The 26,058-nt window shown below is 50.5% G+C and overlaps 3 protein-coding genes across 11 annotated transcripts; 2 read left to right on the top strand and 1 right to left on the bottom strand.

The window, feature by feature from the left end:
- Positions 1-294: 294 nt before the first annotated feature.
- LOC6550738 (ATP-binding cassette sub-family F member 2) lies at positions 295-4,427 on the bottom strand. The gene is made up of 5 exons (XM_001978017.3): positions 4,174-4,427; positions 2,048-2,716; positions 1,470-1,975; positions 867-1,403; positions 295-767 (listed from the first exon to the last, which is right to left on the bottom strand). The coding sequence occupies exons 2-5, from the start codon at positions 2,706-2,708 to the stop codon at positions 636-638; spliced, it is 1,836 nt and encodes a 611-aa protein (XP_001978053.1). The 5' UTR covers positions 2,709-2,716; positions 4,174-4,427; the 3' UTR covers positions 295-635.
- Positions 4,384-6,084, top strand: LOC6550755. Its single transcript, XM_001978016.3, has 3 exons — positions 4,384-4,552; positions 4,881-5,331; positions 5,388-6,084. The coding sequence occupies exons 2-3, from the start codon at positions 4,999-5,001 to the stop codon at positions 5,949-5,951; spliced, it is 897 nt and encodes a 298-aa protein (XP_001978052.1). The 5' UTR covers positions 4,384-4,552; positions 4,881-4,998; the 3' UTR covers positions 5,952-6,084.
- Positions 6,085-6,544: 460 nt separating this feature from the next.
- Positions 6,545-25,941, top strand: LOC6550754 (E3 ubiquitin-protein ligase HUWE1). Of its 9 annotated transcripts, none has more exons than XM_026982043.1 (19): positions 6,545-6,713; positions 7,876-8,387; positions 8,670-8,909; positions 8,975-9,196; positions 9,261-9,532; positions 9,612-10,108; positions 10,331-15,429; positions 15,568-18,394; positions 18,458-18,934; positions 18,993-19,333; positions 19,396-20,478; positions 20,550-20,685; positions 20,752-23,346; positions 23,410-23,811; positions 23,875-24,063; positions 24,143-24,464; positions 24,534-24,699; positions 24,768-24,958; positions 25,043-25,941. In XM_026982043.1, exons 2-19 carry the CDS (start codon positions 8,109-8,111, stop codon positions 25,143-25,145), a joined length of 15,441 nt encoding a protein of 5,146 aa, XP_026837844.1. In that variant the 5' UTR covers positions 6,545-6,713; positions 7,876-8,108; the 3' UTR covers positions 25,146-25,941. The 9 variants fall into 9 exon arrangements, with proteins under 9 accessions (XP_026837844.1, XP_026837848.1, XP_026837847.1 ...); XM_026982047.1 differs by having other exon boundaries at positions 6,545-6,751; positions 7,876-8,375; XM_026982046.1 differs by having other exon boundaries at positions 6,545-6,751; positions 9,615-10,108.
- Positions 25,942-26,058: the final 117 nt, after the last annotated feature.

Genomic DNA, 26,058 nt, shown 5'->3' with positions numbered 1-26,058 from the left:
TAATTTGTAAATATATAATTAAGGCGTAAATAAATTACAAAAAATAAAATATATTTTTATATATATGTTTACATGAAACCTAGCGAAGAATTAAACGAAATTATATAAGCGCAAGATCACAAGCAGTTTTGTAGTTGGTTGGTTGTATTTATAAGTTATAGTTCCCGGTCACTAACGTTGCTGTTGTCTGTCCACTTCGTAATTGTATATATTTATAATTTTTATTTTGTTTAATTCGACACGTAAAAAGAAAAAATTCAGCTAAAATTTGTGTGTTGCTGTTGAGTTATCAACGGTTGTGTTATGCATGGTTGTGATTGGTTTGGTTTGGTTTGGGTGTTCTAGTTTTATTGTTGACGGTAGGTTTGCCGGTCGAATTGCCGTTTACATGACTTCACTATAGCGTAGTGTAAACTCAAAACTAATTTCGCACAGAATGGATTGCAGCGAACGGGCAGCCCAATAGCCGGATGTCGCCCGCCGCCTATTGAAGAGAAAGGATAGTGATCTGAATGTCCTTGTGGTTTGGGAGATGTGTGTTGTGTTTGGGTGTTTTGGGTGACCGACTGTGTGTGTGCGGGTGTGTGGCCGTTGGTGGTCTATCCACTAGATCTGGGGTACCTATCGGATATGATCTACTTTCCCGCCTTGGCCTTCTTCTCGTTCTCGGATGTGATCTTGTTCTTCAGATGATCCTTGTAGTCCAGAATTCCGCCCTTCCACTTGGTCACCGTCTCCTTTTCGCACACCCAAATCTCCTCAGCTACCTGAAAACGAAAAAAACAACGATTAACGATCTTTCTCTATTAAAATACACGGTTTGGTTTATTCCCAAGGGGAAAAGTAAACAAAAGTAGAACGCTTACCTGATTAATCAGACGGAAATCGTGACTAACTAGCACCATGCCGCCATCGAAATCGTTGATTGCATCTGCGAGCGCATCGATAGTCTCCATGTCCAAGTGATTGGTAGGTTCGTCAAGTAGCAGAAGATGGGGCACCTGCCAGGCCAGCCAGGCGAACACCACGCGACACCGCTGGCCATCGGAGAGCTGACGGATGGGACAGACCTGCTGGCGACCAGTGAGGCCGTAGCGACCAATGATCTTGCGCATTTCCTCCTTCTCCTTGACGTCGGGGAAGGCGCGCATCATATACTCCAGCGGACTGGCGTCCAAATCGAGCAGCTCGTGCAGATGCTGGTGGTAGCGGGCGATGCGCAGATGGGAGTTCTTGCGGATCATGCCGGAGGTGGGCACCAGATCGCCATAAAGCAGCTTCAGCAACGTAGACTTGCCAGCTCCGTTGGGTCCCACCAAAGCGAGACGTGTGTCTAGATCGATACCGAACTCCAGGTTCTTGTAGATCCACGGTGTCTCATCGTTGTAACGGAAATTCACGTTCTACGGCAAGCATCTCATTAGTTAGTAACCTTTAACCTTTACACCATGTCATTAAGAGAAACCAACCTGCACCATAATCACGGGTGGCGGCACCTTGCCGCACGATGGGAAGTAAAAGTTGAGCACCTTGTCATCGGACACCTTCTCGGTGAGTCCCTGTGCCACCATCTTGGCCAGAGTCTTCTCCTTGGACTGCGCCTGTCGTGCCAACTTGGCGGAACCGTGACCGAAGCGAGCAATGTAGTTCTTCATGTGCGAAATTTGATCCTGTTCCCAATTGTACTGCTTCATCTGGTTCTCCAGCAGTTCCATTCGTGTGCGCACAAAGGCTTCGTAGTTACCGGTGTAGTACTTGAGTCGCTTGCCCGTCAGGTGTATGATGTTCGTGCAGACACCGTTAAGGAAATCCTGCGAGTGCGAGATGAGCACCAGGATGCGCTTGTATGTCTTTAGCTCCTCCTCCAGCCACACACAAGCGTCAAGATCCAAGTGATTCGTCGGCTCGTCCAGCAACAGCAAATGGGGCTTCACAAACAGAGCACGGGCCAAGGCGATACGCATTCGCCAACCACCTGGAGGTTAGAAAAAAAAATCACAAATTGGTTACATATGACATCCCATCATGCACAAAAAGTTTTACGCACCTGAGAAGTCCTTGGCCTGTTTCTGTTGCATGGCCTTGTCAAAGCCAAGACCGTGAAGGATGCGGGCCGCCTTGACCTCTGCCAGATCAGCGGACATATCGTCCAGCCGCTCGTAGATATCGATCAGCTGCTCCTGGGCATCGTCCTCCTCGCTCATGGCCAGCTCTTCAGCTAGCTTCTCCAGCTTAATGCGCTCCTCGTCCACCTCCATGACGCACTGTAGGGCACTCTTTGAGCTGGCCGGGATTTCGCGCGTCAAGTGGAAGATGTCGATGTGCGGCGGTATGGGCACCTCCCTGCCGCCAAGCACGGCCAGCAGCGAAGATTTACCGCATCCGTTCAGGCCAATCAGACCGTAGCGACGTCCGCAATTCAACTCCAGCATGGTGTCCTGCAGCAGCTCGGAGCCAAAGAACGTGATCGAAAAGTTGGCGATCTTGACATCGCGGGAACGCGGATGCACCGCCAGCGATCCGGTGCAGGATCGGGCCTCCGCACTAATCCGAGCCTCCTCCTCCAGCTTGGCACACAGCTTCTCCTCCTCGGTCAGTTCGCGTTCCGGAACACCGTTGGCCTTCTTGGTGGATGGTATCTGTTGGATCTTCTTGTTGCGCGCATCCTTCTTCTTTTGCGCCTCGCGTTTCTTCGCGGCGGATGACATTATTCCGGCTGCAAATGGACCAAATCGGGTTCTTGTTACTTTACTGGTATTTTGTTTTCTCTCGGGGAGTCTATTTCAATCTTGCTTTGCCAAAGGTTTTCTATATTGTGTCGTATTCAGTCACCGCCAGTACTGACAGTAAAATAGAATGATTGATTTTCTTCGCTCTGAATTGGTATTTATAATATATAAGTATAATTTTTAAGTTATATATGTTTTGAAAACTTTTTTTTTAAGAGGTAGTTCCTGGAAAGGGTTAGATATTTCCCACAAGGTCATAGAACCGGAACAGGTTTCAAGTTAATGTTGTGGTTGTCTTATCTACGAATGCCAGACCACCGATCGTTCTTTTCGCGTTGATTACCTTATAAAGATTATAATAAAAGAAACCAGAGGCTTTGACGATCAGTATTACCGATCTAATCGTTGAAACGTATATTGACCAACTTTAAATAATATTGAAACTAAACCTTCAATATTCGCTAATGCTTAAAAACTGAACCCTTGCAATATCGATTCGCGCACTAGTGGGAAAAAAGACAGTTTTACCACTCGCACTTAGCCCTTAAAAAATGTATAGTCAAGTACAAGATATCGATTGAAAATTGTTTGCTTTGCACACTTAAAAGTTATACTGCTCTTTGTTTGTTTCCCTTTGTGGGCTGCTGAAGATGGCTAAAGATGTCCACATTTCCTAGTTTTGGAGTCAGAAGAAAAGTCAAACAACGTTTTACCTTGTTGTCACGTCCTAATAAATAATTATAATTGCCATATATTTAAATTTAAAGAAACATTTTGCAATTTGCAGATCCTGGGCAGCACTGTGCCCGTTCTTTTGCCGCCTTTATTTCTATGGGCAGCATTGTTTAACTGACAGGATCATGTTCAAGGCCACCTGGATTTGGATTTCCTGCCCTCTCTCTCTTCCTACCCGCCCACACTTGCATACACAACAATGATCACGTGTAACCAACTGTTTCAACAAAGAACAAATAAAATTTGAACTCAATTTTAAAATTAGACAGCGTCAGCAAAAACTCAAAAATTTCCACTGTGCTGGCTGCGCTCCACTGTGCCGCTCTCTGCCTCCCTCACACGCGCTCTCCCTCGCTCTCTCTTTCTCTGTTGCCGAGGGGCACACTTCTTCCTCTTCTTCTAACGGTCGGGATGTCTGAATGGGATACATGATTCACTGGGACACACTGGTAATAATGGAGCCCATTGATAGCAGAGGGAAATTGCAGGAAATGCGGAAAAACTGCATTGCGCGATCTGCTGTCACCATCAATCGTCCCTCTCTATCGCACCCACACACGCACCTGGCCGATGTTACAGCACGCACACACGGACACAGACACACAGTCAGGCAGTCGCAGAAATGGTAAAATTGCATGTGTGTTGCGCTGCGCACATTATTGAATTTTCCACGACGAGATGACGACGATGACGGTGTGCAATTACTCACCTTGGCGTCGATTGGACTTGACTGATAATCAAGGATGGTGGGTTAGTGCAGCGCGAAGGAGTGTCCCTTGAAGTTCGCGAAGGATAACGGTACGGCGACGGTAACGGAACAGATCGGTTCGGTTCGGATCTCGCACACACACACGCACGCACGGAGCAGCTGCTGAAAAGTGCCTGCTGCCTGTTACCGTTTTCGGTAGAAAAAGAGAGAGACGACTGAACGGAACAGAACGGGAGAAAGGCTCCACGTGGTGGCGGTGGCGTTTGGCACGAAACGCGCGGAGCGGGAGAGGATTCGGTCGTAAGTGCGGCAGGGTCACACTGGTCACTTGTGCGAAGGTCACACTGGCAGGAGATGGCACTAGCTGGCGATAGTATCGGTTAGTCTCCTCGTAATTAAATCCCTAAATCATATGTAAATTAAAGAAACTTGTTTTAAATTGCGTACATATAGTTTCTCTTATTTAGTAATTGAAAAGCAATAGTTTTGATTCGCTTAAATTAACTATATCAAGACTGTATGAAATATATATCTATGTAATTTAAAATGAATATTCTGTTTTCATTAAAATATAAAGAAATTTACACATTACAATTACTTTGAGATTTGAAATAACATGGCCATCTTTTATATTCCTAAGATAGCTAAGTTTATATGTAAAATTTATATGTAAAACCTATTCAAATTCGAAAACGATATATCGTCAGATAACGCCTGCGAAATTTGGTCACAATTCGCCCATCGGCTGGCCACACTAAACAAGTGTAAACAAAAGTTGTGTTGTGTTTTGTATTGGCCCAAAAAGGCCCCAATTCGGAATTGGTCATGTCGAAGCTGAGCGACACCAAGATCCCGATCACGGAGTTCCTGGAGGCATACCGTCGCCAGCCGTGCCTCTACAACTCGCTTCTGGACTCGTACAAGAATCGGGTGTCCCGGGAGGAGGCCTACGGTGCGATAATCCGATCCCTGAAGATACCCCAACTGACCGTTGTTGACATAAAGCTTAAGATCAAGAGCGTGCGTACTGTCTACTCCAAGGAGCTGCGCATCTGGATGCGCGAAAAGGAGCTGGGTAGGAGCTACGAGCCCAAGTTATTTTGGTTTAAATTGGCCGACTCCTTCCTGCGCTCCGTTTCCCTCTCCCACTGCAAAAAGGTAGGATTTTGCGATCTGTATTATGGTACGAATGTAAATCTATCTTTTGATATCAGGGAAAAAACAAGCATGCCAGTGCTCCACCAACGCCGGTTAAAACGGAGGAGACGACGCTGCTGCCCTCGAGCAAGCTTCTTTTCACTGCCGCCGCGGATATCAGTATGAGTGAGGATGCGCTAGAGGAGGAGGATGCAGAGGTAGATGGCGAGCCTGAGGAGTGTCCTTCGGAGCAAAGCAAGCCAACGGGAAGCAGCTGCATAACTTCAATGACTGCGGTAAATACTCGTGCCTGCAAAGCCGACCTAGTCTTGGATGATTCCTCGCTCTGCCTGGTGGATCACCCACAGCAGGAGCACCATCCTCAGGGGTGCAGCAGCTCCCAACAGCTTCCACCCACGCAGGCACAACGAAAACCGAAGTACAATACGAGTCTGGACTCGGCCGGTGAAGATGAGCTTATGATTTTCGGCCAGAGCATCGCATCCCAGCTGCGAACCATTCCGGATTCATACTCTCGGTCCGTGGCTAAGCTGCGCATCCAGCAGGTGCTGTTCGAGGCGGAAACTGGGCAGTTCCAGAGCACCGAGGTCAATAGCACGCAGCTCCAGCATACCTTTTAATCCATAAGTCTAGATTTTAACCAAATAGTTCGCATGCTCACATTCGTGTTGATGTAGCCCCTGTGCGTAGTTCTGGCAAAACCCTCAGGAATATGCCACCCTGACCTATTATAAGGGGATATTCAACCCGTTTGTCGTTCAGTGTACGTAGTCAAGTTAACTTTTACAAATGACGATTAAGTTAAAAATGTAAATAAAACTACAAAAATAAATACTTTGTAAGTAATAAAACCGAAGTGGGCTAAATTTATGTATGGAAAGAGCTAAAATCGTCTGAAATCAAAATAAAGTAATTCAGATTTTAAAATTCGGCGATATTCAATTTAATTAAAACATATAAAAACTGTCGATAGCTGGTAAACCTGTTCAGTTTTCAAATCAAAAGGATGCCGAATTAAAAAAAAATTTAGATTGTAGCTATTGGGTATTTTAACTATCGATACATTTTAATGTACATATATTTAAAAGACACCAGGCTGCGACTTTCAACTTAAATTCGATTAAAGTTTGATTTAACGTTGGGCTCTGAAAACAAAATATCAAAGTTTTTCCATTTTTTTGCTAAAAAAAAAGAAACTCTAATAAAACGATCCATATCGATAGCCACCGATACGCAAAGTCGATTGGAATTCATAGTTACCGTGGATTGAAGCGTTTGCGGTGTCTGGTCACACTATTTATGCTTGCATTTCGTCTGTAGAAATTTCATTTCACAAAAACTGAGATTGTTAAATTAAGCAAATAAGAGCGTTTAAGATCGAAGTAAGAATAGCAGCAATATGCTGCAGTTAAATATAATTGTGAGTATCGCTAGTCGAATTTCCGAGAACGCATAAACACACACACAGACATTAGTGCGAGCACACACTCGCACAAACAGTCACACGCACACACACAACCAAATCCTCACCCACTGCATTGTTTCTGTTCTGACTGTGGCAATTTCTTTTCGCTGCTCTCTTTTCGTCTATATTTTTTTTTGTTGTGTTGATTTACAGTCACGGTAATTTTCTTTAACTTTTAAATACGCTATACATTCGCGTGTGAAAAAGAAGAGAGTATGTTTGCTTGAAACAGCCCCGAAACCAAGGAGAAATGCAGCGGAGAGAGTGGAGAGAGTTTTAAGTGTTGTTGTTGTTGCTGTGGCTGCCAGTGCTGCAATAATGAAAATTCGGTGAACCAGACAGGCATACATACGTATATTTCTCATTTTCACTTGTTTACTGTGAATTAAGCGAAAATTGGCGTTAAAAGAGTGTGTTTTCCGTGAAATAAAGTGCGTGTGTGTGTGCTTATGTGTATGTGGGGAAAAGGAGTTTGCTGCAGTCTTCTGTTTTGTTGTTGTGTCAACCTTGACTTACGCATCTCCCCTCCACTTCTCTTCTTTTTCGCTCAATTCCTCCGCTCCTTTCTCTCTCTTTTCGCCGTGCACCTTTCTGCGCTTGGCGCTCATTTGACATTTTGCTCAAACATGTTGCGTTTGACATGTGTGTGTGTGTGTGTGTGTGTGCGTTCGTGTTTGTGAAAGAAAATAGTGCAAAACAACTATTGAATCGGATATCCAAGTCGTACACCTCATTTCTTTATAATCCAAAACACAACAACAAAAGTCTGTTAATGCGCGCGCGCTCTGTTTGGGTTTCCTTTTGTTTTTCCCGTTCTTTGCACTGTTGCCAGTTGGAAGTTTCTGCCCAATTGGCTTGGCTCAGCTGACAAGTGCAGTTAGATTGCGAAAATACGAAAACGAGACTGAGAATGTTCAAGAGAACGAGCGCGACGGAGAACCCAAAAATTAGAATTGAAATTCTCAATCGAAGCGTAGCAAACGCATGTGTGTTATCTACTTTCATTTTTGGGTTCCGGAATTGTTGTTCTATTTTATAATAATCAACCAAAAATGTTACACTTCTCAATTTCATTGTAGTTTTTTGAACACGCTGACGTACACGTTTAAACCACAATTCGATGCCCAACCTGTAAGCGATCGACGCCCCGACGCCTTTTAAGCTAGAAAATAAACATTCTATAAGAACCACTAACTCAACGCCCAGCCAACGAAAGAGGAGCAAAAGGGAGAGGCAGGAGGCGGAGGAGGAGGAGCACCACCCATAGTGGTGGCCACCTGCTGCTCCAGAAGCTCCACAAACAACTGCCGCAATGAAGGTGGATACGGTGAAGCTGAAGAAGGGCTCCTCAGAGCTCACGGCCGAGTGTCGCGAGCTCATCGATGAGCTGACCAAGCGGCGAACGCGGGCCGAGCTCCTCGAGTTCCTCGACACCGTCCACGTCTGGATCTATGGCAAGTGCGAGCTGTATCACTGGATCGAGATTCTCGACCGGTTCGACAAGATCCTCGAGGAGGCTTCGCGCCATGTCAACGGCAACGAGTTCGTGCTGCAGTGTGACACCAACTTCCAGGAAACGGTAAGGACAACGGTTAGTTTTCACGGTGTACCTTCTTCAGGTTTCCACGGATTCATTCAGCTTAGATATCTGTATTGAATATAGTTGTCCTCCTCCTCAGATATGAGAAAGTCCGCATTTTACAAAATTTAACCCAATGCAGTTCTATTTAAACCGATCATTAAAGTGTATGTTCTTAAAAACGTTGTTAATAAATTGAATTTGCTCTTATTCCGAGAATGTGAAACCGAAAAGTCCTTCAAGTTCCTATGGTTAATACAAATATACATCTTTAATTCCATTTATCCTTCTCAGGATGTCACACTGCTGTTGCACGTACTCAACTTTACCACACTGCTGATCGAGCACTCGTTTTCGCGTCACCTGTACAACTCCATCGAACATCTGACGGTGCTGCTCTCTTCTCAGAACATGGACATTGTCTTGGCCGTCCTTAATCTGCTCTACATGTTTTCCAAGCGCAGCAATTTTATCCCCCGCCTGCCTTTCGAGAAGAAGGAGCTACTGATTGTCAAACTCTTTAACATAGCCGAGGTGGGTCATGATATTAGTTGTTGTGGTTTTTCGTTGGTTTCTATAATGAATAATATACTTTTTAGCGCTGGGGTGATCCTAATTATGGCCTGTCGCTCAAGGACTGCTGCATTGGCGAGCCAAAGCTGGAATTCCTCTACCAGCTGTGCATCGACTATGTGGACGAGCACGGTCACGCCGCCCAACTTGAAATCCCGGACATGATGGACCTCTGCCACACGGCATCAGCTCCTGAGGTGATCAAAACGATTGCCGGACAGATCTCAAAGCCCAGTGAGGCAATTAAGGTGTGTTCCTAGAATAATTACCTCATAATTACGAATATAATAAGGTAACCAATTTCCCCCATAGATGCGCATTGCCCATCGGGTGCGCTTGATCTCAGGCTTCAACAACTACAAACTGCGACTTCAGTTTGTTCAGGCGCGCCTTCAGGCTGTCTCTATTCTGATCTACTCAAATGCCCTGCAGGACAACACGGATAAGGTGTTATATGCCGGCTTTGGCGAAGAGCTGTGCGAGCTAATTGACAAAGAGGATGTGCATCTCGTAGAGATAAGGGCGGCAGTGCTCCGCACACTGACATCGATGCTGCATTTCGACCGCAATCCAAATGTGCCAAGGTAAGCGATTAACCGCGGCTAAGTTGTCTGTGTCGTATATTCCCCGATAATTGCTTTCCTTCCTTTGTTTTCTGTGCAGCAGGGCCGGGTCGCGTCTGATGAAGATCGTTCACTATACCGGAGCCGAGCGGCAGGGCGGGACGCTGCCGTTGCTGGTTCGTGACTGCATCGATAATCTAACCACCCACGGACTTACCGAGCGTTACCCGCTCATATTGGCCACCTCGCTTTTCTCTTTGCTTTACCACCTGGCGAGCTATGAAATGGGTGGCACTGCTCTGGTTAAAAGCGGCATGATGCAATCCCTGCTGTGCGTCATCAGCTGGCCAGGAGTCGACCTCGAGCACATCACGTTCGTGACGCGGGCAGTGCGGGTGATCGATCTGATCACCAACATCGACATCGCCCGCTTTCACCAAAACAACGGACTTAATGTGTTCATTGACCGGCTGGAGAAGGAGATAAAGAGCTGCTGCAAAGCATTGGCTGACATCGGCATCACGCTGAAGGAGTCGACACTTCGCGACGATCACAAGTTGGACACCTCGCTGGACCACGTTGACGAGGATGTGGAAGGTGCGTAGTGATAGAAACGTTTCCTAACCATTGCATTAAAGAAGTTTCAATTTATGTAATCTGACATATAAGACATTCAAGAAGCAAACATCACTATTTATTATTAATACAATTTCGTAGTAATAGCCGATTCTGAGTAATTACCTTCTTTTGTTTGCTATTCAATCTAAACAAAAACAATGTGTATAATGCCTTCTTTGGTTATCCAATTCCCTTTTTTAGATGGTGCCGGAGAGAACGCATCCGTGGCCAGTGGAAGTGGATCGCCGCGTCGCGAGAACTCCAGTGATGGCGCCAGTGGTGGCGGCAACAGCGCATACAGAGCTTACCACGAGCATAGTGGTGGAGCTGGCTCAGGAGCGGGACTCCTGGACATTGGTGGTGCACGCAGTTCGGCAGGCGGGGGAGCATCAGGTACATCCGGAACGGCTGCGGGATTAATCAACAGAGATGGGAGTGCTGCTCGCCCGCCGACTATTATGTATCCCACAAATAGCTACTACGCCCGTCCATTGGCCGAGCGCAAGGCGGAGCTTTCTTCGCAACTGCCGAGCAGCCTAGCGCCAAAGAAGCCGTCCTGCGTCACCCAGCGAGCGGCGCTCCTCAAGTCAATGCTGAACTTCCTGAAGAAGAGCATCCAGGACCATGCCCACTTTAGCAACATGCGCAACATCATGGAGACTAGTCTGACCCAATCGCTACGCCACATCATCGCCAATGCAGAATACTACGGACCCTCGCTGTTTCTGTTGGCCACCGATGTGGTAACTGTGTACGTGTTTAACGAACCCTCGCTGCTATCTTCGCTGCAGGATCTGGGCATCACCAGTGTCATGCTAAAGGCGCTGCTCCAGAAGGATGTGCCAGCAACCCGGGAGGTGCTGGGATCCCTGCCCAACGTGTTTTCCGCCTTGTGCCTAAATGAGCGCGGATTGTTCGAGTTCCTTTCCTACGATCCGTTTGACAAGGTGCTGAAGGTGCTGCTTTCGCCGGACTACTTGGTGGCCATGCGGCGGCGCCGCTCCTCTGATCCCCTGGGCGATACGGCAACCAACTTGGGCAATGCCATGGATGATTTGATCAAACACCATCCCTACTTGCGGGCCGATGCCACAGAGGCGATTGTCAGGCTGTTAAACGAGCTAGTTCGCCTTGGCTCTGATCCCAGCTTCATTTGCTGGCGAGCGAACAAGGAAAGCAGTGGCTCTGGCTCCGGTTCTGGGAGCCATGGCGGCAGCCATCACGTGGCCTCAACACCATCGCCCATGGTCATGGTAGCTGGCACGGGTGGATCTTCATCTGTTCTGCAGGGTGCAGCGGATACAAACGATAGCAGCGGAGATGATGACGACGATGATGACGAAATGAGCTCCGCATCACAGCAACAGCAGCAGCCCACGACACCGGGTCAAAGTGGAGGAGCAATCACACCCAGAACACAACAGGCGGGAGGGGTTGTTGGAGCTGCAGGCACAGGAGCGCCGGCGGCCGCATCGCAAGCCGTTAAAGTGGTGACGCCACCGGAGCGGGAGGCCATCCCTCTCATCGACTACATCCTCAATGTGATGAAGTTTATTGAGGCGATATTCAGCAACAGTTCTAACGGCGATCACTGTCGCGAGTTTGTGCTCCATGGGGGGCTGAAGCCCATCCTGCAGCTGCTGTCGCTGCCCAATCTTCCAGTGGATTCACCGGTGTCCACCACCTCCCAAGCGGTGGCCAATGTCTGCAAGGCCATACTCAGCCAGGCGCAGGAAACCAAAGTGCTGGATGTAGCACTCAAGCAGCTGGCGGATATTGTGGCCCAGCTGAAGCCACTGATCAAGCACTTTACTTTTCCTGGCGGCAGTGTCCTGCTGGCGGAACTAGTCTGCTGCCAGCGGTTGGAGGATGGCTTTGCCAATGCCGAATATACACCCATCCTGCACAACATGAGTTTTGTGCACGGCTACGTGGTAATGCTTGTGCATCTCTGCCGAAACGCCTCCAACGACATGCGAGCCATTCTTTTGAAGCGGTGGGGTGTCAATCGCGAGACCGGAGTCCAATTGCTGCAGCAGCTTGTCCAGCTGTATATCTCACTGGTATGGGAGAGCACCATCCTGCTGAATCTTTGTTCCGATGAACCCACCCAGCATCCGGATCTTATCTGGGATGAGATCGCAGCCCAAATGTCAGCGGCAGCTGGTACTGCGGATCCCCTTACCGAGGCGGAGCTCTCGAGGAAACTGGAGCGCGCTGCGGAATTCCGTACAAAGTATTCACCTGAGGAGCAGTTCCGATACATCAAATCGCTTCTGGCAGCGAGCTCCCGATTGGGAAGAGCACTTGCTGAGCTACTAGGCACATTGGTGAAACTATCAGTGGGATCACCACAAACACGGCAGCGTCGCATCAACGATTTGATCAGTAATATCAACAAAGTTCCTACACCAGAAGCACGCGAAATAGCCCGCATCCTCAGCTCCATCTTGGTGAACGGATTTAGTCACGAGAGCATTCTGCCCAAGCCTGTGCCGAAACTTAAGCTCACCTTCCTCATTTGCTCGGTGGGATTCACGGGTCCAATGCTGTTCGACGACAAGCGCAGCGCCTTCCATCTAATGATATCGCAATTCTGCGCTGAGAACGGACTGAAGGCCTTTTTTGAGATGTTCTATTGGGCCCTGTCGCTCGATAATGTATCCCAGAAATTCGACTTCGATCAGTGGGCTTCCATGGAGGATTTAATGCAATCACATGAGGATGACAAACGTGATTGTCCAGAGGGCACAGGTGAGTTCCTCGATGCGTGGCTACAGCTACTCGAGAAGATGGTGAATCCTAGAGCCATGTTGGACTCGCCGTACACGATGAGTCCGCGTCTGAATTACCTGCCCGACTCGGTGCCATTTGAGCCGGTCTTCTACCTAATACACATCCACCAGCTAGCCATGCAAGCACTGCGCAGAATCTGGGCACGACGCCCGATTCCCAACTACGGACCGAGCATGTTTGAGACCATGATTCTCATCCTAAAGCATCTGATCAAGTCACACCAGACGCTGCTGGATCGCTATCATACTCGAATGAAGGAGATCAAGTTCGAGAATCTGTACATCCGGAGCACGGATGATGGATTAAATGCGGATCACATTAAGACGCTGACGGACATGGGCTTCATGCATTACCACGTCATCGAAGCGTTGAGGACAAATGCGTCTTTGGAGGAGGCAACCGATTACCTGCTGAACAACCCAGAGGCAAGTTCATTATCGACGACTGGTGGTCAGTCGGGCGGCTCCGCTCCACCGCCGCCGCCACCTCCATCGACTTCGACAATGGACATTGATATGGATCTGCCCGCGGATGGGGAGTCGACGCAAAGCAAATCCTCCACTTCGCCCAACTCTAGCTATGACTACAAGCACCTTAAATTGATGCCGTCACTGATCTTTGATCGCTTCTGCGATGAAGCCATCTCGAGGGCCTTTGAGTTTATGGAAGCAATACCGGATACGGTCAACAGTGCTGCGGATTTGATTGCCGTGCTGTACAGACGCCACAATCACCTCAACAAGCAGGTCTTTGTCACCAACTTTGTGCGCAACATTATACAGTGGGTGGACTTCACACTGCAACTGTTCGAGCCGGCCAAGACAACCGGATCGAAGGCCTCACGCCTAGAGGAATGCCTAACCGGAATGACAGCCACCCGGCTGTTTGTACGCCTCAAGACGTCGACGCTGCTGCTTGAGGAGAACTACAGTGATCTACACCGGCCGCTGGTGGAGGCGATAACCGCCCAGGACGCCATGGTGTCGCTGGTCAAGCTGCTGGACTGCATGAGCCAGTGGATGTTGGAGCAATCGACCGAAACTAGTACCGGCCAGCAGCGAGCGACGGTGCCGCGTTGGGTGCAAAATCTGGTGGATCTAATCGATGCCATTGATAGCATCAGTCACATCCTGCAGCGCAAGGCCAACATGCGTGCAGTAAGCAGCGATGTGTGGCGCTGGTACGACGCTTCCACGGGCAAGTGGAATGCCTACTCGGAGGCCAACAACGAACTCATCCGGAATGCCTATGCGGCCGGTGAACGCTGGCTGCACATCAACATTGGTCGCCAACGGTGCACCGTGAGCCTGAACTGCATGACGCAGGTGAGCGAAGCATCCGGAACACATCGACCTGTCTGCCCGGCCCTGAAACTTAGCGAGGCCATTACCTCTCTACACAATCCGATGGCGCTCCACAAGGTAGAAAATCTGCTTAATCGCGTTGTGCGCACTGCACCTGACGGATCGGGAACTGTACATACCGATGATCTGATTTCACTGCGCCAGCTGATCAACTTTACCGATGGTCAGCAACAGCAAACAGAGAATTCTGGAAATCACAACGAGGAGGCGACAAATGAAGACGGCGCATCTGCAGCCAGTAGCGGATCTCCGCCAGCCACAATGACGACGCGGAGTAAGTCGCGGCAGAAGAGCGCGGCTGCTGCAGCAGCTGCCAAGAACAAGTCTCATTCGGGTGGTTCGCCACCCATACCCAAGCGCACCCAGAAGATCATACTCAACGAGGAGCAGGTGGGCCTGAGCAAGTTCGACTGCGGGCGCATCATTGGCAGCATTGTAGACCTACTGCAGCCATCGCATCAGATGCTTAACGAGACGAAGCTTTCGCTGCTTCGTCTCTGTGCGAGATTGACGCGGAACTACGATAACGCACAGGTGTTCATCCGGCGCGGTGGAGTACGAATGCTGCTGCACCTCCAGCAGGCATGCAGTTTCATGGGTTTCCCTACCTATGCGAACATCATCCTGCGTCACGTTTTAGAGGCTCCACCCGTGCTCCAGGAGGCCATGGAACGCGTACTGGGCATGCGAGCAGCTGGGATAGTGCCTGTGGGTCATCGCGACCTTATCTACGTGCTCACCCAGGTTTCGTCAGCGGTGTCGCGCAATCCGCAGATTTTCGTAGCAGCCGCCAAGGAAATGCTAAAAGGAGAGTATCTGCTCAACACGAACAGCACAACGCTGGCAGACGATGCCCGTGTCATGGTCAAGTCCAAGTTTGGCCAGCAACCGACGGCGGCGGCTGGCGGTGCCACGCCTCACAACCAGACGCCGACACCACCGCCAGCGGCCAAGGATGAGCTGAAGGACGATCCTCAGGTTCAGTCATCGGTGGCCGTGCTCAAGGATCTGTTGCATGGACTGGTGCAGCCGTGTTGGCACTACGGCGGCACTGGATCTTTGGATCGCGGACAGGGCGCTGCCGAGCTACTGCAGCCGGACCAGCCGCCAGGGACGGCGCAGGGATGCCACGATGATGAGGTGAGTTGGAAATCCTTGGATTTAGGATTTGCCTGCGCAAAAAAGCTGTTTGTTTACTGTACTATCTGCTTATGTAGATTCAATATTTCACTACTTTTGATTTCCAAAGTTTTCATACACTAAATGTTATTTTATTAGTTATATTTCCGCTTCCAGGAAACCCCCGCACCCGTGTCCAGCAAGAAGCAATCCTCCAGCGGCGGAGGTGCAGCTGCTGGCCAAGCTCAGGCGACAGAAAAGTTCGAGCCATGCTGTTGCACCTGGCACATACCGACCAGCGGACACACCCATGCCAAGCCGACCATTTCGAGGGCAACTTTGCTGAAACTGCTGGCGGATTCAACCCGGGCTTACCAATCGCTGGTGCCACGTGTCCTCTTGTCCCACGTTTACACACCAGCGGACAGTCCCCTAATCTCCGCACCACAACAGACGTTCTTGGGCGTGCTCCTTGATCGCTTCCTGCCCATAACCCAACGGCATCATGTGCCCGAGGTCAGCACAATGACCCGCGTACTGATATGCTCCCTATCGGACTGTTACCAGCAGCCTGGAGTCCAGGTGCATGTAGCCGAGGAGCTGCACGCTGCGGTCGCCAGAGCCCTGGCCCAGCCGGATTCGGCCGAGAAGCACACAAGACTGCAAGTCCTAATGAGCCTCTTCCCCAATCTCATTGAGTCGCCAATGCTGTACGACAAGGTGCATATGCACCGTAACAATATGTACCGGGTGCTCCTACGCCAGGGCGTGATGACCTATCTGACGAAAGTGGCTCAGTACAAGGATCTGTCCAACCACAATACGCTAAGCACTCTTGCGGCCATTCTGCGTCCCATGGAGATCCTGCTGAGGTTCAGTGTGTCCACCACGACGCTGGGCTCTAAGAGGATTCTCTTTGGCGGTGGCGGCCCTGGCGGATCGAATGCATCTGGCAATGGCAACAACACTGCCGGCGGCAGCAATGGAAACGGACCAGGATCTGGCAACACCTACGGCACCATTATTAACCGGCGACTATATCCTCGTCTGGCGGCACGCACTGGTGTCAATTCCGCTGTGGAGCGTTCCAACGCAATGGGCGGAGAGCATGTTCTGCGAGATATCATAAGGAATGTACTGTCGGATCGGCGACATGCCTTCGAGTTTATCTTCAACTCGGACGATATGGCCGTGGACTCTGAGGACTCAGCTGCTCCAGGATCTGGAGTGGGTGGAAGTGGCTCTGGAGCGGGAATTGTCGGAGGAGGCGTGTCGGGATCAGGATCGGGTGGCAGTGCCGCAGCTGTTATCGATGTGGTCGAGGAGCGTAGCAATGGCGGAGATACCAATGATCCTCCGGCAAACGTAAGCTCTGCTTCCTCTGCTGCAGGACAATCATCGAGCAGTGGAGGCCCAGTGCGTCCAGTGGTCAACTTTGATCAACTGTGGGACGATTTCCTGCAGAGCGAGGGACTGCGTCTGGCTTCACGAAGCGGCGGTGGCGCCGGATCCGGCAGTGGATCCGTTGGAGCAAGCTCAACCGGGCAGCAAAACGGAAGCAATACTACAGCCAGTTCGACCAACTCAGGAAACAATTCCGGCAGCGGAGATTCTCGCTTGCGCACCAATCCCGATGTTGATGTAGGCAGTGGCAATGGTAGCGGCAGTGGATCCAACGCAGGTGTCGTGAACGACAATGGAATCAGCGGAGGTGGCGGAAGTGACGGTGCGTCCACATCATCAGACACGGGAGCTCCAGGTGGTGTTCGCGATTTGAATGCCTCACTGCTGGGTGATGTCAGTACCTCCGAATCTGACTCAGATGCATCCACAGAGAACGACGAGCGAAATGAGGAGGACGAAGATGAGGATGATGACGCTCCCGATGAGGATGTGGATGAGCATAGTGAGACAGATGTGGACGAAGAGCGACCGCGCCAGTTCATCGAGGTCTTCGATCACATCTATGAGCCGGAATCCTCTGAAACGGCGTCCAACGATGCAGATGTGGATAACGATGATGATGATGACGAGGATGAGGACGATGTGGATGACGACGACGATGACGACGAAGACAACGACGATGAGGATCGGGAGGAGGGTCAGAGTGTCATGGATGCGGAGCTGGAGAACCAAATCGACATCGCCCTCGCTCTGGTGTCCTCGAACAATCGTCCCAGACGAAGCGCAGCGGTTAATGCATCTGGCGATGGTTCCGCTAATCGACCCAATCCCGATGACGAGGTTGACGATGAGGACGACGATGTGGATGCTGATCCCGATGGAGATCCTGACGTGGATCCAATTGGCGGACCATCGGCTGCCCAGGCTGAGGCCTATCTATACGAGCGATTGGGCAGCGGCCTGATGCCAACACCACCGGTTGGTTTCCGTGTACGAATGAACAGCTCCATTTCTCAACCACTTGACATTGATGTAAATGGAGCAAATGCTGGAAGTGGAAGCAATGCAGGCGTGACAGGATCAGCCGGTGGCTCTGGCCGAGGATCTTCTACGAGCGGAACAACAGCCAGTATTGGAGCAATTGCCTCCGCCGCATTGCGTCCATCATCTGGTTCGTGGATGGCACCGGACTTTAACTTTATTAGAATTTCTGGCATGGATAATTCCATGGGAAGCGGATCAGCTGTCGGTGGCAACGCCAACGGAGGCGATGTGAACGTCTTCCTGACGCCCTCCATGTCACTAGACCGCACTGGTGGTGCATCTGGCAGCGGCCAGACCATGAGTGAGCTTCTGAACGAACAACCATCGGTGGCTGGAGGAGGTGGTGGCGGTGGATCAACCTCCGGCGGAGGCGGAGTCGGTGCAAACGGTGGCACCACGGGACAGCATCCGAATGCAACGCTCTGCACGAACGGAGTGCGGCGTCGATTGCTTTATCTGGACCAGCAGTACTGTGTGTGCATGCCTACGCATCAGAACCCCACTGAAGAGACCCAGATGGAGACTTTCACTCAGGATGGTGAGTATTTGCCTGCCTCTCCCACCAAATAAACACCTTAATATACTTACACATCCATCACAGCTCTCCACTGGTGGCTAGAAGAGGCCACGCTCCTGGACATGGAAAGCCAGACGGATGCCTGTCTATATGCCGCTCATTTTCTGCTACCACATCTCATTAAAGAGCTGAAAACAGCGCATCAGCAGCGCAAGCAGGATGAGGCCGCCCGCCAATTGGCCACCAACTCCACAGCACCGTCGTCGGTCTCGAGTGGAAATGCAACATCTTCAAACACAACGTCAACTGCGGGAACAGCAGCCCTCACAGCGACAGCATCGATTGCGTCCAGTATACTGGCGAACGCAGTATCTGCGGGCTCAGGAAGCAACAGCTTGGTAGTGCCACCAGTGGCAGCCTCTGCCACGGGCGGCACCCGGCGCAGTTCGATTCCTGTACTGATTCCGTCAATCTTTGGTCCTAACAGCGCGACAAGTGCAACGGGAAACAGTGCCACCAGCGATGGCACGGCAGCAACGGGCGCACCAACGAGGATTTTCTGTAAGTACATATCTAAACATCAAAGCAAAAATGTACTCAAGTAATTATCTGCTTGCAGCGTCCATTGAGAACAGTGGCTCCTTGGAGACGCAAACGACAACCCGAGCGCCTCGCCAACGCGGTGGATTGCGCCAGCACAGTCAGCTGCCCTTCAACATTTACGCCGAGATTGATCTAACTAACGAACAGGATAGCGAAGGCGCCACGTCCACCAGCACGACAACAGCGACAACAGCTGATGGAGCTGAATCACAGCCACAGCAGAACTCCTCCTCTTCGGCGGCACAGGTGCCGGTGCTACAGCATCAGCGCCATCCACCGGTGCCACTACTGCCGTCCAGCGGAAGACCATCGCGACCTCACTCGCGTCTTGATGAGACAGAGCTGCTCCTGTTGCAGGTAACTGTTGTGTAGCTTAGATTTTTGTACACATTATAAGCCACATTCTGTCGCCCTTCCAGTTGGCCGATCGACAGATACGCAATCGCTTACAAGGATCCAGTGGACACACAAATTCCTCGCGCACTTCAGGCTCGGCGCTAATTAACGCTCGGCCCAATCGCGATCTACCCGCCTGTCTGCAGCGTCTTGAGCAACCGCCCGGCTCCATTTTCCACCGACCGAGTGCGAACAGAACGCCAGCTCCGACGCTTGTGTCCATGCCAACGCCTATGTCTAGTGCGGCTCTCGATCAGCTAAATGTCACCGCTCCGGATGTTGTGGGAACCGACAGAAACTTTGCCTTGCCACCTTCCCTGGAAGTTGATGTGGATGTGCTGCCGGGCATTCTGGACATGCCGCAGCAGGAAGCGCAGCCAGAGGATGATCAGTTGTTGCTGCCACCACCTCCGCCGCCACCGCCCAGTGATACGACGCCATTGGTCTTAACAGAGGACGAACTATGGCCGGGAACGGTGGTCAGTGCTGGCACTAGAGAAGAGTCGTCCGTTTCAGCAGTAGCCACAGACAGCGCAGAGGCTGCAAACGAGTCAAACCAACCAGAACCGACGCCAGAAAGCAGCGAATCTACTTCTCCAAATCCACAGGCTCCTTCAGCAGAACCAACGCTATTGGAATCGGGCGCTGCTGAGGATGCCCCAGCAAGTACACAACCGCCAGCATCAACAGAAGAGTCCGCCTCTACTGGGGCAACTTCTGGTGGAGCGAGCGGAACAACAGCCACCATAACGGATATGAGTCCCGAGGTGCGGGCTGCTCTCGGAGATCTGGAGGTGCCCGAGGGCGTGGATCCCTCCTTCCTGGCCGCTCTGCCTAGCGAGATGCGCGAGGAGGTTATCCAAGAGCACCTGCGCATGCAGCGCATCCGTCAGCGAGCGCAACAGAATGCAATCCAAATTGCCCATGACTCGCTGGTCGAGGTCAACCCAGAATTCCTCGCAGCCCTGCCACTAAACATACAGTCGGAGGTGCTGATGCAACAGCGCATCGAACAGCAGAGACAAGCGGCTCAGACTGCGAATCCGGAGGATCCCGTTGACACAGCTGCTTTCTTCCAAAACCTGCCAGAGAATCTGCGCCAAGCGGTGAGTTTAGTTTATCATTTATGAATTTAGCTTGTGCAGAAACTAATCCTTTATATCGGCTATAATTTTAGATACTCACCGACATGGAGGAGTCGCAGATAGCCAGTTTACCGCCAGAGTTGGCTGCCGAGGCGCAATTCCTGCGTCGCGACTGGGAATCTCGCAATGGCGCCCGCATGGACGCTCATCCGCCCAGCAATGCCCTATGTAAGTAGTCACACTTCCTACACTTGATAGCTTATAAATCCTAATGATATCTTCACATTTTAACAGCCCGGTTCCAGACAACGCTCCAGAGTCTGGACGAGGCACGCTGGCATAGCTCCATTTGGTATGATGCGAGTGGCAATGCCCAGCCGCAACATCATCAGCATACAACAATTGTGCATCATCATGCCCACGCACATCATGCCCCAACCATGGGCAAACCATTGGCTTTGCTAATGATGGAGGACGAGAATATTCTGCTCGATCCGGATTCGCTGGCCACGCTCCTGCTCTTCCTGTTCGTCGAGGACCAGAAGGTAAACAGCATGCGGCTGCATCGCGTCATCCGCAACCTGTGCCACCACGAACCCACCCGCGACTGGATCATCAGCGCCCTGATCAGCATAATCCAGAAGACCAATGAGGACAACGCAAACTTCGGTGCGGGTCAGGCGGGTGGCAAACCGGAGTGGCTGAAGCTGCGTGTGGACGCTGCCTTTGGCTATAAGAGCAATATATTCCTCATTAACCGATTGTACGAGGGCAGTGCCCGGAGCATCAGCATCAATCCGCAGGCGGCGCAGATGATAGTGCGCAACTGTCTGGACCTGCTGTTCGTGCTGGCCAAGCACTATCCGTCCAGCTTTGTGCCCTATAATCGCGAGGTGAAGGCCAGGCGAATATTGAGTGCGGTATTCGGCATGCCATCGCCCACGCCCGGATCAGGAGGAGGCGGAGGATCTGGATCTGCAGCGAGTGGCGGTTTGACAGGTTACGATGAAGTACCACCTGGTGGAACTCTAGACTTCCGCTCACGATTCTGTCGCTATCAGGTGGCCAATCGGCTACGTGGCATACTCGACGATCATCCTGGACCGAAACCCGCAGCGCCCTTGGATGAGGCACCCTCCACATCGAAGGCGGCGGCAGCAAAGGCAGCTGCCACGGCCAAAGTGTCCACTGGGAGCCAGAATCAGCACTCGGTGCCGTACCAAACCAATGCCAAGAACTTCTGGGATGTTGTACTGAACATCGATCGACAGACACAAGTGCGATTGGCCAATGTGGCCCAGTTTCCGCTCACCTCGCAGCCGGCGTGGGAATGGCAGGCGAATACCGCGGACTTCCTCTCGTTCAGCGACTCACCCTTCGGCCAGTTGTTGGAAATGCTTCCCTACAAGGTTATATGCCGATCGCCCCATCTTACCGATATGCTGGTCAAGCTGCTCGCCTCGCTCAGCACAGAGTTGCCCAAGGAGGAGGAGCAGTTGCCACTCAGCGATCAAATGCCCACACTGATACCCATTGGTCAGGTGGCGGGAGCGACGGCTGCGGCAACAGCCGAGAATACTCAGCCTACAGCAACCGAAATTGGTGACGGTCTGGCCGCCAACATTGAGGAGCAGGCTGCTCCGGCCAGCGGTAATCCTGCCTCCGGTGATAGCAATGCGGGAGCGAAGCGCACCCAGCTGCCAACTTTAAGTGTGGCCCTGCCGGTGGCGCCATCGAAACCGCGTCGCAAGATCTACTCGAAGAACTTTTCGCAGCTCCAGCTGGTCATTGAGGTGTTGACCCACCAGTGCGGCACCACCGAGGGACTGGACAACGTAGCCAAGCTGATTGTGAATCTGACGCAGTGCTCGCAGGCATCTAATGCCATTTTCATCCAGTACTTGACCGCTGCGATATTGGGATTGGCCGAGGAGGTGCGTCAAGCGATACAGATGCTGCTCAACGAGATTCGCATGTACAACATTCACCACACAACATTGACCAGCACCACCTCACAGGCTGCCTCCACTTCCGGGGCAGCTGCAGCAACAACTGGTTACGTACCCACAGTGTCGGGAGCCAGCCTCTTGCCAAACTTGGCCGTGCACGAGGGCATAATGCAAGACCGCTTCACCGCAGAGCACGTGATCATCTCGGCGCCAAAGAATGCCAAGCCCACCTGCGAATTGCAACTGCCGTCGATGAAGAAACTTATGTCGAACTCGTCCGCTCAGCCGTACTTCCTGCGAACCCTGAAGATCTTCATGCAGGTACGCGATATGTATGAGGCGCAGAATGGTTTGTCCACTGGCGGTGGAGTCGCTGGTGCTACCGGCGACAACGACGACGATATCATCGACATTGAGGGTGATGGGGGTGCGTCCGGCGGCAGTAGTTCGGATATGGCTCCCGGATCTGCCAGCACAATATCTCCGCCGCCGCCCATGGAAACCAATCAGGCCGCACAAGATGGTGATGACGACGAGGAGGACGACGATGAGGCAAGCGCTTCTCCGGGAGTTGGCAATCATGCAGCGGCAAGCGCTAGCAAGTCGACCAAGCCCACTCTTAGTCAGATCCTCTGCCTGGACGTGCTTTGGCACACGCTCAGCGAGTGCCTGGTAGCGTTAGAGGAGTCCAAGGACGAGTTCGCCGTCCTGGTGCTGCAGCCAACCGTGGAGGCCTTCTTCCTCATCCACGCCTCGCATCGCGGTGCGGCCAAGAAGTCGGGTCGCGGCTCTATGCCTGGACCTGTGGGCTCTGGACTGCGCGCAGCGGCCGGCAGTGGAATCGGCGGACTAGGAGCACCCGCATCGTCTGCCCAGGAGTACAGTCCCTCGATGGACGATGCCAGCAGCGCCAACACCCTTAGTTCGGCTAGTTTCGATGGTGAGTTTAAGAATATGCAAAACATTCTTCATATATTCAATCTGCTACATTTATAATAACCAGATGAGCCGCGAATGCAGGATGCATCCACAAATACGCCTCTTTCGGCCAACGCCTCCGGCAGCACAGCGCTGAGCGCACACGAGGCGCAGCTGAGGCAGGACCGTCAAAAATTCCTACAATTCGCTGAGAAGCACCGCACTGTGCTTAACCAGATACTACGCCAATCTCCGACTCACCTCTCTGACGGGCCATTTGCCGTTCTTGTGGACCACACGCGTATCCTGGACTTTGATGTCAAGCGCAAGTACTTCCAGACGGAGCTGGAGCGGCTGGACGAGGGCATCCGGCGTGAGGAGCACACGGTCAGTGTGCGTCGCGTAACCGTTTTTGAGGACTCGTTCCGTGTCCTTTACCGCCTGGGACCGGAGGAGTGGAAGAACCGCTTCTACATCGTTTTTGAGGGTATGTTTTGGACCAATAGAAACAAATTACGAGTGATTTTCATATTTTTAAACTTCCTTGCAGATGAGGAAGGCCAGGACGCTGGCGGCCTGTTGCGCGAGTGGTATGTGATCATTTCGCGCGAGATATTTAATCCGATGTATGCCTTGTTCTGCGTATCGCCGGGCGATCGCGTCACCTACATGATAAATCCCTCCAGCCATGCTAACCCCAATCACTTGAGCTACTTCAAGTTTGTCGGCCGCGTAATTGGTAAGTCGTTTTTTTTTTTATTTTTTAGATACTACCCCTAAATGAACCCTTTTATAACCCTTTTGATGTTCTTCAACAGCCAAGGCCGTGCACGACAACAAGTTGCTGGAGTGCTACTTCACTCGATCATTTTACAAGCACATCCTGGGCAAGCAGGTGAAGCACACGGACATGGAGTCGCAGGACTACGAGTTCTACAAGGGCCTCGACTATCTCATGAAGAACGACATCTCCACTCTGGGCTACGAGCTGACCTTCTCCACCGAGGTGCAGGAGTTCGGTGTCACCCAAATCCGGGATCTCAAGCCAAACGGGCGCGACACCGCGGTGACCGAGGAAAACAAGTTTGAGTATGTGCAGCTAGTGTGCCAGCTTAAGATGAGCGGCTCCATCCGACAGCAGTAAGTATATACATATATCTACATATATTGCATGACATGGATTCTACATATTATTTCCCTCCACAACAGATTGGACGCATTCCTTGAAGGCTTCTACGACATTATTCCAAAGCATTTAATTTCGATATTCAACGAACAGGAACTTGAACTTCTCATATCCGGCCTGCCGGATATTGACATTGAAGATCTAAAGGCGAACACCGAGTACCACAAGTACACCTCCAAATCGGCCCAGGTGAGACATTGATTGTAAATTCTTCTCCTTCTATCCCGCTCTAAACCATGTCTTTCCACATTCATTAGATTCAATGGTTCTGGCGTGCACTGCGTAGCTTTGACCAAGCGGACCGCGCCAAGTTCCTGCAATTTGTCACTGGCACATCGAAGGTGCCGCTGCAGGGCTTCGGCTCACTGGAGGGCATGAACGGGATTCAAAAGTTCCAAATCCATCGGGACGATCGATCCACTGATCGCTTGCCCTGTGCGCACACCTGGTAAGTAGGAAGTCTCAAGTTAAATGAGTTTAGTCAGAGTGCAATGCCACAAACCGAATTAACTTAATCATTACTCGATTGCAGCTTCAACCAACTGGATCTGCCCATGTACAAGTCATACGACAAACTGCGGAGCTGTCTGCTGAAGGCCATACACGAGTGCTCCGAGGGCTTCGGCTTCGCCTAAGATGCGACAACTGTGGCGGCGGGGCCAACCAGCCAGCAGAGCAACCGGGAACCAACCAACCATGGACGCAACACTATTCCTACAACGCCCTCAAACGCACGGGCGCAACGACGAGAAATGCATAATAGATTTGAATAGAACAGAACAGCCACTGCAAATTTGCGATAGCGGCTACAGAAACTGCATACATACACAGTACATATAGTTATATAGTATATATAAAAATGTTGAATTAATTATTAATTTTCGCGCCTATATATATACAATATATATTTTCTTAAATTTTCAAAAGAAAACGGAAAAATCTAAGGAACCCTAACAAAAAAAAAAAAAAAAAAGAAAACTGATACACACGCGAAACAGCATATTCGATTTAAAATTCTCTGCGTAACTCATCTTCTAAATATTTTGTTTTGAAATCTATCTCTGTCGTTTTGCACATTTTTTATCAAAAGAAAAGGATTTATATTAAAGGAGTACACAAAATTTGGCAAATTTTTATTTATCCAAACGCGAAACCGAATAGAAAAGGATTAAAATACGTAGTATATAGATGGCAAATGCACATAAACAGATTTACACACTTTGGTTTCTTGTTTACTTAAGTGAATGTACCGAAGATAAAGGGAAGCAACAGAAAATAATTAAATGGATTAAAGTATTTTGATGTAAGAAATAAGTCCTTATGTTATGCATTTTATGTTTACCTTTGGAATAATGAGCCGCAGATGTAACTTAAAGAATGTGGAATAAAGTAAGAGTAAGCTCATTTATCATAATAAATTTTCAGAAATCACTTCACAAGCTCATCATTGATAAATGCGGCTGGAAAGGATGGGTACACCAGTTTTGTAAATACATATGTATTTATATATATAAGGTCAATCTTAAGTGACTTGTGCGCCTATAAATT

The sequence above is a fragment of the Drosophila erecta genome, unplaced genomic scaffold (genome assembly GCF_003286155.1).
Source record: "Drosophila erecta strain 14021-0224.00,06,07 unplaced genomic scaffold, DereRS2 tig00000126-arrow-pilon, whole genome shotgun sequence".
Lineage (NCBI taxonomy): Eukaryota > Metazoa > Arthropoda > Insecta > Diptera > Drosophilidae > Drosophila > Drosophila erecta.
This window is presented reverse-complemented; position numbering and strand designations above follow the sequence as displayed.